Here is a 10,928-nt window from a genome sequence, read left to right as displayed (position 1 = left end):
TCTACTTATCAAAATATAATTATTTTATCTTCTTTTTTTTGCAATTCCGATAGATTGTTAGCATTCACCAAGTTCAAATTCATACATCATTGTAATATCATCGCAAGACATTACATAATGACAGAAAAAAAATTAGTAAGTGAATCCATAGTGTGAAACATGATTAATCGTAGAAAGTAAAATGGCTTATTTTTAGGAAACAATTATGATAATCCCAATCGACAATATGATATCATAATCACTTTATAGTAAGAAAAGAAGAGTCCATTCCATTTGTGATGTTAATCATGTCCTGAATTAATCATCAAAGTAGAGACTAGTCATGTTATGCCTCCATCACATTGTTAGTATAGATCTGAATAAGTTAATAAACTAGGACTAATCACAACAACCGCTTTAATAAATAATGAAATAAACTTATCCCGGTTAAATAATTTTTTATAGGACTATAATACACATTGCATAGATAACACTATACCGATAATAGAGAGTCAATAGATCACCTATTTTGATAATGGTGATAAATTATTATCAGAAATTATTATAGAGTGCACCAACACACCACATCTTTAAATAGTTCCTTGAAGAAGGAATGAAATATTGATGTTACAACAGATTTAGCCAGTGCACATAAAAAGATAAAAATAGATATTATTGTTGGATTTAAAAGAGAAAAAGGATAAAGAAACACAGTAAGAAGAAATCTATGGGGGGGCAGTGATAAAATAGTGAAAAGCAATAGGCCTGTTGTTGCATATTGGGGTTCACATGCACTCAGTTTTCATTTCTTTTCTCTCTATTGCTTCAGAGCAGACAGATAAAATCGTCGACATACCTCAATAATCGTGTGTACAAACGAAATCCAGCCGTTGGATTGCATTCATTCCGTTTTGGCCTGTTGCCTGTGAATAAAATCCAAATAATATGAGACGATAGAGTGTTATTAATGGCGGATGTGTATAGAGAAGAGAGCGGCAGTGGTATTAAAGCCGCGATGGCGAAAGCCGCGGAGCTCAGAGCTCTTCATGCTGCTCTAATGCAGCAGCACAGCCCCGCCGCCGCCGCTATTCCCTCTGCTTCCCCCATTTCGCGCCATGCTTCGCATTTATCTGCTCAAGATTACCCTGTTTTCACACCTGTATGTATTGTGTTTCCCTCTTTTTTCTTTTCCTTCACATTAATGTTTTATTTATCTTATCTTGTGGATTAGTATATTTGATATTATTGTGTTCTTCTAAGCTTGGACAACTTTAATGTTACCAAATTATCCTTCTCCTTCTAGTTTGAATAAACAAGTAGGAGTAGTACTTATCTTCGTCGTTACAACTTCTCCAATCCTACTCCTAAATTAGATGTGAATCAATGAAGTTATTTCAACCTATAGTATTTATAAAGAATTTTAGTCTTGATTAGCTAAAAATTATGTTAAATTATTAGTACCCGGAATAGTTTTGGATGATTAAGCTGGTGTTTAGAACAGATAATTTCATTTTTCTGTTTGGTAGAATAGATTTCGGGAAATATGGCTACCAAACTGAGTTATATATATGGTTTAAAATGAAGCAAGTTATGCAAATAGTGATTTAGAAAACATTGGGATTGACTCTGTGGTGAAAATGTGGACAGAGTTATGATGATGATCCATTGCCAGGCTACCAGCAAATCATGATGGACAGTCGAAGCTACGCCGGGAGCTGGTGCGACGGAGTTGGAAACGCAGAGGAATCCTTCATATCCGACTACACAAGCGCGAATGAATCTTCAAGAAAAGGCCTCGCAAACACGCATGTCTGCCCTGCCGATCACCACCACTTGTCATCAACATATCTAGTTAGATCATCCCCACACCATCACTCCAAGTCAAGGAGAAACAGCATGGGCGACATCGCATCGATCTCCTCCTCTTGCAACAAATGCAAGCCAGCAGTTATAAGCAGCGAGCCCGAGCAAGGCCTATCCCGAAGAGGGGGGAAGTCGAACATCATTGTCCCCTTGACCGACTCACACTCCTCCCTCGGCCCACAGCCGCGGACCAGAGGGCTCGCCCTGCCCTCGTGGCTGAGGCTGAAGAAGAAGAGCGATGGAGTTGGGGTGGAGAGGCTGAGGAGGGAGCTGGCGGAGGCGAATGAGAGCCGGGATGCAGCGCTGTGTCAGGCCGCGGAGATGAGGTCATCGCTGGGCGAGCTCAAGGGCAAGCTTGAGCATTTGGAGGGGTACTGTGAGGAGCTGAGGAAAGCTCTTAGACAAACTAAGAGATTGTCCATGTATGAAAATGTGAGTGAGGAAGCAATGGTGGAGGGATTCTTGCAGATGGTTTCTGAAGCCAGGTCATCAGTGAGGCAGTTCTGCAAGGCTCTGTTGTGGCAGGTTGCGGAGAGTGATGAGGCTCTGATCGTCGGCTTGAACGCGCTTCTCCAGCCGTACAAGCTGTCGCTCGCCTCAAGACACTCCAAGGCAGTGGTGTACCATTTGGAGGCCATCATAAACCAGTGTCTCTACCAGGACTTTGAGAACTGTGTTTTCAGGAGGAACGGGGCAACGAAGCACTTGGACCCTCAGCAGCACCGGCAGGCGCAGTTTCAGTCGTTCGTTGCGTTGAGAGACCTCGATTGGAACGAGGTGCTGAGGAAGGGGACCAAGTATTATAGTGAGGAGTTGAGCAGGTTCTGTGATCATAAGATGAGTGGCATTGTTGCGACGCTGGGGTGCACGAGGCCGTGGCCGGAGCAGCTGTTGCAGGGGTTCTTCGTGGCTGCGAAATGCATATGGTTGCTGCATTTGGTGGCGCTTTCGTTCGAGCAGCCTTTGAGGATTCTGAGAGTGGAGGAGAATATGGGGTTTGATGGAGCATATATGGAGGATATATTTGGAGATAGGCAGAGATCATCACAAGGTGGGACTGGGATTAGTAATAGCACTAGTAGAGTCAAAATCATGGTGATGCCTGGATTTTATGTGCTTGATCAAGTGCTTAGGTGCAAGGTTCTCTGCAGATATAAATCTGTGTCCTAATCTCTTGTCATTTTTATATGAATCTGTGTCTTAGCTACTACTCATTTCCCATTCTATTTTTTTTAACCCTTTTGTTGTATTGATTGGATATATAAGGTGCAATGTTAGCACCGAATTCATTGTGTATGTGTGTTTTTCTCAAACACTAAGGTAAAATGGAAATGGTTCTACCAGAACTTAACTCGGAAACTATGTTTGGACTAATGACCCCCAAATTATTCACCTTTTTATAGAAAACCACAGTTAATTAAACGCAGCCGCCCATTTCTATTTTCTTTAACATTTTTCTTGTGTGAGATGAAAATATGGGGTAACATAAAGTGACTTTATCAATTTGGATGTCAATCGGGCTAGTTCGACAGATTTCGGGCTAGTCTTATTCGAGTTGTGGGTTAATTAGGCTTAAACTTTTTCGGGTTAAAAACTTGCAACCTAACCCTAAGCCTTCGAGTTTAAACGGGTTAATCGGGTTTAATGAAAATAATTGAAATGGTCATGCATATTTTTATAGAGATTTTGATTCCTAAAATCATCAACTTTTTACAAAATTTGATATTTCCCATAAATTATAACAGTGGTATAAAAACTCATAAACTTTATGAAGTTGTTTTTTTCCACGGGCGGGTCAAAATTGGAACCAAATCGATTACATGGCATTTTTAATTGCCACTTCTTCTTCCACTTTATCCTCATCTATTTTTATATCTCTGGAATCAAGGGCGGACCTAAGTGGAGACATAGGGGTCCTTGGAACTCCCAACAATTTTCGTTATGACTATTTATACTATATTAATAGAAGTAAGACACAACATATTGTACCACATTCTCTCTCTACGAATGAAGGTGGTTGTCATTATTCCCGCACAATTAAGTGCCTCTGCCTATGCACTGGGTGGCTAGAGTTGTCAATTGGGCCGGGCCAGTGAAACGAAGCGGGCCTGGGCTGGGCTCATTAGTTGAGATGGGCTCCAATTGGGCCATTTTGTAAACCCAGGCCTAGGACCACCCGAAGCCCAGCCCAGGCCTAGGCCCGGACCCATCAGAGGCTCACTTTCTATAATTAGTGTTTTTTTTTAATATAATTAGGTGATTAATCACTAATAATAATAATAATATATTTCTCTATTTATGCATGTCATCTTGTGCACGAGACATGTTAATTTTGTCTATATCATTCTAATATTTTGGATGTCTCCGAATGGACTCGAACAGTAATAGTTTAATATCAACATAAGTTTCCAAATAAATCATGAATGAACCATTCAATCTTGATTACATCTAATTTTGTTTTTATAATATTTTTTATCAAAGATGTAAAAAAGATGATTATGAAGTTTAACTTTAAAAATATTAAGTATTCAAACCTTAATATATGATGATATTATAGTATTCGTTAAATTTGTTAGTTAGTTCATATACTTGTAGCTTTAAAAATACAACATCAACCCATATATCATCATCTACTAACAAAACAAAACTAACAATATTTGTTATTACTTTAGTTATACACTTACTTTTAAATAGAATAAAGAACATGAGAAAAATTGTCACAAAGTCAATAAATGAACTAAACAACATTATCAGATTTAGATTTAGTTAATCTATACAATATATAAAAGGGGAGTTTTGGAGAAATTTACAAGATTTCCATTTAATTTAATTTTTTTAAAAAAATAAATATATATTGTATAATTTAAAGTCTAAACGTGTGATTAAGTGGATCTAACTGATAAAATAAAAATAAATCTCCACTACATAAATACTCCTCCACTACCTAAATAACCGCTTCCCACTTTATTAGCTTGTAATTACCACCCCACTATTATGGCACACTAATGACAAACCAAACAAACCCTATAAATGAAGAGTTTCCTACTACACTTGTCTTTCTCATGGAATAGCAACAGGTTTGAAATCTTTTATAATTTCCAATGTGATTGTGATCGCTACCGTAATCGGTGAGCTTGCTTAGATGAGCAATATACGTTGCTTTTTGCTCTCTTCCATTCGAGCTCTGTCGCATCGGAAATCTCTGCAGAGCATTCTTAGTTTTCCATCTCACCGGGACCCACATGGCTGAGGACTGAGGAGGAAGGCGTCGGCGCCACCACGGGAGCCTTTGCCGCCTCCGCAGCATGCACGACGGGGATATGTCGGTGGAGAATGAAGATAATGTGCAGCTCTGAGAAGGTATTAAGTAAGAAGAGAGTGGAAGAAAGATGCTGGAGGAAGAGGGATTTGGAGAAGAAGTAGCCGCTCATCTATCATTTCTTCTAACCCCGCGCTCCATCTATATTATTGGGTTGTATTCATTGTTATATAGGATTGAATAAATAGTGATTTTATATTACATTTTATTGTTTAATAATTTATATTTAGGATGTAAAATCGTTTATTGCCTTTAGTTAAGATTAATGAGATTTGTTGAAATCCTTCATTTCTAAAATTTAAAGGATTGGATATATATACAAAGTTGTATCATTCCATGGTTCTAGGGAGTATATATTAGATTACCACTAATTGTGATACGAAAGCATGACACACACGTGAACTTCATGTTAAGATTTAGAGTGAACTACATCAAAAGTCCCTGACCTTTCCGGTTGTGACACTGCAGGTCCCTCAGAAAAAAAAATATCTCTGAAAGTCTTTAACCTTAAACATAATCACGTATCTTGTTTTTGTAGCCAATTTTCGGACCAAAATACCCAAATGCCTTGAAGGGCATTTGGGTCAAAGTACCAGCAACCTGCAGACCTACTCTGCACACACCTACACTGACTTGCATATTTAAAGTGTTTCAAATAGAGGTGTTTCAAATAGTTAAAGTGGAGAAAAAAAAGTAGTAATAGCCATGTACGCACTCATTTTGAAAAATTAAAAATAAATAAATAAGAGAGATAAATGTAGAGAATAGTATTTATATTATTATACTTCTAAAATGAGTGAAGAAAATGAAATGCATCTATCAAGGCAGAACAGTGGAAGTACTTAATATAATCTAAAAATTCTTTTAAAATATTTTTATATTCCAACGAACATACAATTGAAAATTCATCGGAACTAGCTATAGAATATTTTTATATTCAGCGTTTACCATCGATATTAACAAAATAAATTAGAGAAAATTGAATATTATTATAATTTTCAAATTTTTTATTAGGATTTCGGGTCGGATACGGGATACCCGACATGGGTATCGGATAATCCCGGTATATCACGGGGTGGGTATTGGAACAACAAATTTGGCTAAAATCGGATGCGGGTACCCGCAGATAACCCGTTTCGCAACCCGTTTCGCCACCCCTAAACTATAAACCATAAGCATTGTCGGATTTTAGTGAACAGACCGGATATTTAAGCTTTTTTACACCAAATAAGCAATCCAATAATTGTTGGATATTTTAGTGTAATTGGGTTAACTTGATTGATCAGTATTATTATAATGATACAACATATACGTATGGAAGTGCAACGTGCACACTTATTTGAATTCATTATGATGGACGGGGGTCCGGGGGCAGCGCCCCCGGGTAGCGAGGTCCAAGGGGCAGAGCCCCTGGCTGGGGTCGAGCTGTGTAAGGAATTCATCCGAAAATGTAATTTCTAAAAGTCAAAGGACTAATTTGCAATTTCAGAAACCTTTTGAAAATTAGTTATTTTCAGTTTTTTCCCTCCAACAGATGCACTGGTTCATCTACAGATGCACTGGTTCATCTTCTTCAAAATCTGATCGATTTTTTTGGTTCTAGACACTTCTCGAATATCAACATATAGAAGTTCTGATTTCTCTGAATTGTATCCGATCAAATATTTTGGTAGAACTACCGAAATTGATTTGATCTGAAAGTGATTTATCACGACTTTCAGATTATTCGTTTTTTGTTCAATATTCTAAATATCCCTAAAAATATCAAATTAATCTGAAAATGTCGAACAAGGAAACGGTGAAGGAAGGAACGAAAGGTTTCGCGAAGTTGGATAAATTTGCTGGCCAGGATTTCAGACGCTGGCAAAAGAAGATGCATTTCATGCTGACGAATCTCAAGGTCGTGTACGTTCTGAGTACTCCCATGCCCGAGGCTGTTGAAAATGAAACTCTGGAACAGACGAGGAGGCGGATGAAGTGGGAGAACGATGACTACATATGTCGTGGTCACATCTTAAACGGTATGTCTGATTCTCTATTTGATGTGTATCAAAATGTTGAGTCTGCTAAGGAATTGTGGGATTCCCTCGAAGCCAAATATATGGCAGAAGATGCCTCTAGCAAGAAATTTCTTGTTGGTAACTTTATTAACTATAAAATGGTTGATACGAGGCCTGTCATGGAACAATACAACGAATTGTTGAGGATATTGAGACAGTTTTCCCAATATGATATGAAAATGGATGAATCCATTTCTGTCTCTAGTATTATTGATAAACTGCCACCTTCTTGGAAGGATTTTAAAAATAATCTGAAACACAAGAAGGAGGAGTTGAACTTGGTCGAACTTGGAAGTGATTTCCAAATTGAACAGTCCATACGTGATATGGAAAAGGGTTCTGTTGGTAATGCTAGAAACATGGTTGGTTCTTCTGTGAACATGGTGGAAGAGGGTGAATCCTCAAAGGCTGGTAAAGAGAAACGTAAGTTTCAAGGAAAACGGAAGTTTCAAGGGAATAACAGTAAGGATGGGAATAAGAAGCCTAAACTGACTTGCTGGAAGTGTGGCAAATCCGGGCACTTCAAGAAGGATTGTAAGTCTGGAAAGGGTGGAGGAAAAGGGAAAAACGAGGCTGGTTCAAGTGGATCCAAGGATCCTGAAAAGCAATCAGGTTCGTTTTCTGTACCTAATGATCATTCTGTTGAGAATTATTATGCATCAATAATCTCTGAAGCATTTTATGTGCAGGATGATGATCTTTCATTGTGGATTGATTCGGGTGCAACATGTCATGTATGCAAGGATCGTCAATAGTTCAAGGATTTTAAACCAATTGAAGATGGATCTTCTTTGAAGATGTGCAATGTTGCAACTGAACCAATCAAAGGAATAGGATATGTTAGCCTAGTTTTTACTTCTGGAAATTCCTTAGTGTTAGATAACGTTGTATATGTACCTGGTATTCGTAAGAACTTAGTTTCTGGTATTATGTTGAATAATTGTGGTTATAAACAAGTGTTAGAAAGTGACAAATACATTCTGTCAAGGCATGGTAATTTTATTGGTTTCGGTTATCTATGTGGTATGTTTAAGTTGAATCTAGATGTTTCTTTTGTTAATAATTTTGTTTGCATGACTTCTACTAGTTTTAGTAATCATGCTAGTAAATCAGAATTGTGGCATGCTAGACTTGGACATGTACATTACAAAAGATTGAAAGAGATGTCGAAAATGAGTTTAATACCAGCATTTGAGTTGAACAATGAAAAGTGTAAAACTTGCATGTTAACTAAAATAACTAGACAACCTTTCAATAAGAATGTCAATAAAGTTACTAAGGTATTAGAACTTATACACAGTGATTTGTGTGATTTTCATTCGACTCCATCACTTGGTAATAAAAAGTATGTAGTTACTTTTATTGATGATGCTACTAGATTTTGCTGTGTCTATTTATGCCATTCAAAAGATGAAGCTCTTGATAAATTTAAAATCTTTAAAGAAAGTGTAGAGCTTCATCATGGTGTGAAGATTAAAGTTCTTCGCACTGATAGGGGAGGTGAGTATTATGATCCAGCATATTTTGAATCTACTGGTATAATACATCAGACGACTGCTCCATATACACCACAACAAAATGGTGTAGCTGAAAGAAAGAATAGAACGTTGAAAGAAATTATTAATTCAATGTTGTGCTATTCTGGCTTAAGTGAAGGATTTTGGGGTGAGGCTATGTTAACAGCCTGTTATTTGTTGAATAGAGTTCCTAATAAAAGGAACAAGATAACCCCTTATGAACTTTGGCATAAGAAACCACCAAAACTGAGTTATCTCAGAGTTTGGGGTTGTCGAGCAGTGGTAAGACTAACTGACCCTAAAATGAAAACCATAGGTCAAAGAGGTATAGATTGTGTGTTTCTTGGCTATTCTGAAAATTCTGCTTGTTATAGATTCTATGTCATAGAACCTGATAGCATAAAATAATGCAATGATTTAAGTCTCTGATTGTATTATTAATAGCCTTCTATCAAGGGATTGTATCAATCCTTGATTTATCTCCTTCCTAGTTTAGTTTAGAAATCCTTGTATATATTGTGAAGTGTGTGATGAATATTCTCAATGCAAAATACAATATTTACATTCACATGGTATCAGCCTAGGATACTAAAATCCAAATCTCTTCTCGCTCTACCTTCTCTGCTGCTCTCCCTCAGTTCATACGCCTTAAGCCATGGCTACTTCTTCAAACCCCTCTTCTGATACATTGCCATATGGTACTTTGATCCATATGCTCACTATTAAATTATCATCAACAAACTACTTGTTGTGGAGAAGCCAAAATCTACCCACTTCTCATTGGTCAAGGGCTTATTAGCCTTATTGATGGATCACGTCCAGCACCACCGACTGACGTGGTCGCTGACGGAAACTCAACACCAAATCCAGCATACCAATCTTGGCGTGTTGATGATCAGAGACTTGTCAGTCTCATATTCTCTTCCTTGTCTGAGGAAGCAATGTCCGTGGTGATCGGCTGCACCACCGCTCGCGCTGTTTGGCTCGCACTAGAGCACACCTTTAGTCATCAATCTAAGGCTCGAGAACTCCGTCTAAAAGGACAACTTCAGTCCATCAAGAAAGGAGGTCGCTCGGTCTCTGAATTTGGACGAGATTTCAAACTCGTTTGCGATCAATTATCTGCAATTGGGCGATCCGTTGATGAAACAGACAAAATCCATCTATTTATGAAAGGACTTGGCTCTGACTTCTCTAGCTTCTCAGCAACTCAAATGGCTATGTCCCCATTACCATCATTTTCTGATCTTCTCAACAATGCTGAAGCTTGGGACATGTTTCAACAAACACTTGAACCAAACATATCGACCCCAGCTGCTTTCACCGCACACACATACTCTCGGTATTCTAATAACCAAATGTCTCGTGGTCGCGGTTCAGGTCCGAAAAAGAGTGGTCGTGGTGGTTTTAGCCAAAAGTGCCAGGCTCACTGTCAAATATGCAGGACAACCGGCCATTATGCCAACGTTTGTCCCGATCGATTCAATCGTGAGATTGCTACTGCCACACCTGTGGCCAACATTGCTGAGGCTTTCTCCGCATCGAGTATTGCCTTTGATCCTCCTATCTCTGATTGGTACTTAGACACGGGTGCATCAGCGCACATGACTCCTACTCCGGCACAACTCCACTCATCTACATCATACACAGGTTCAGATTCAGTTGTAGTCGGTAATGGTGCCTTATTACCTATCTCTCATATTGGCACTTGTTATTTGAATAATTTTATTCATCTGTCTGAGGTGTTAGTTGTTCCCGGACTCACTAAAAACTTGCTTTCAGTGAGCAAATTAACTACTGATTTACCTATTGATGTGGTTTTTACTGATAATTGCTTCAAAATTCAGCATCGGGAAAATCAACACATTCTGGCTCAAGGCAGTCGTAGGGATGGTTTGTACGTGTTAGATGACACAAAGTCAGCTCTGGTTGCAGCTCGTACGCCTAAAGCATCTTTTGAACTGTGGCACTCTCGGCTTGGTCATGTTGCATTTGATGTAATTTCTTTTTTACATAATATTGGGAGCATATCTGTTAGTGCTTTGTTACCCAAACCAATGATTTGCGACGCTTGTGAGAAAGCTAAAAGTCATCGATTACCTTTTGTTCGTGATGAAAAACGATCGTCTTCTATTTTAGACATTGTGCATTGTGATTTATGGGGCCCTGCGCCGGTTAACTCTGAATCTG

The 10,928-nt window shown here is 38.4% G+C and overlaps 1 protein-coding gene and 1 non-coding gene across 2 annotated transcripts; one reads left to right on the top strand and one right to left on the bottom strand.

Moving 5' to 3' along the window:
• The first annotated feature begins 627 nt into the window (after positions 1-627).
• On the top strand, positions 628-3,155 carry LOC125203619 (IRK-interacting protein-like). Its single transcript, XM_048102006.1, has 2 exons — positions 628-1,138; positions 1,627-3,155. The coding sequence occupies exons 1-2, from the start codon at positions 947-949 to the stop codon at positions 3,010-3,012; spliced, it is 1,578 nt and encodes a 525-aa protein (XP_047957963.1). The 5' UTR covers positions 628-946; the 3' UTR covers positions 3,013-3,155.
• A 960-nt stretch (positions 3,156-4,115) lies between these two features.
• On the bottom strand, positions 4,116-4,216 carry LOC125208731. The gene has a single exon (XR_007174211.1). It is a non-coding gene; the product is annotated as a U6 spliceosomal RNA (small nuclear RNA).
• Between the last annotated feature and the right edge of the window lie 6,712 nt (positions 4,217-10,928).

The sequence above is a fragment of the Salvia hispanica genome, chromosome 2 (assembly GCF_023119035.1).
Source record: "Salvia hispanica cultivar TCC Black 2014 chromosome 2, UniMelb_Shisp_WGS_1.0, whole genome shotgun sequence".
Lineage (NCBI taxonomy): Eukaryota > Viridiplantae > Streptophyta > Magnoliopsida > Lamiales > Lamiaceae > Salvia > Salvia hispanica.
Note: the sequence above shows the minus strand (reverse complement) of the source record. Positions and strands in the feature narration are given on the sequence as shown.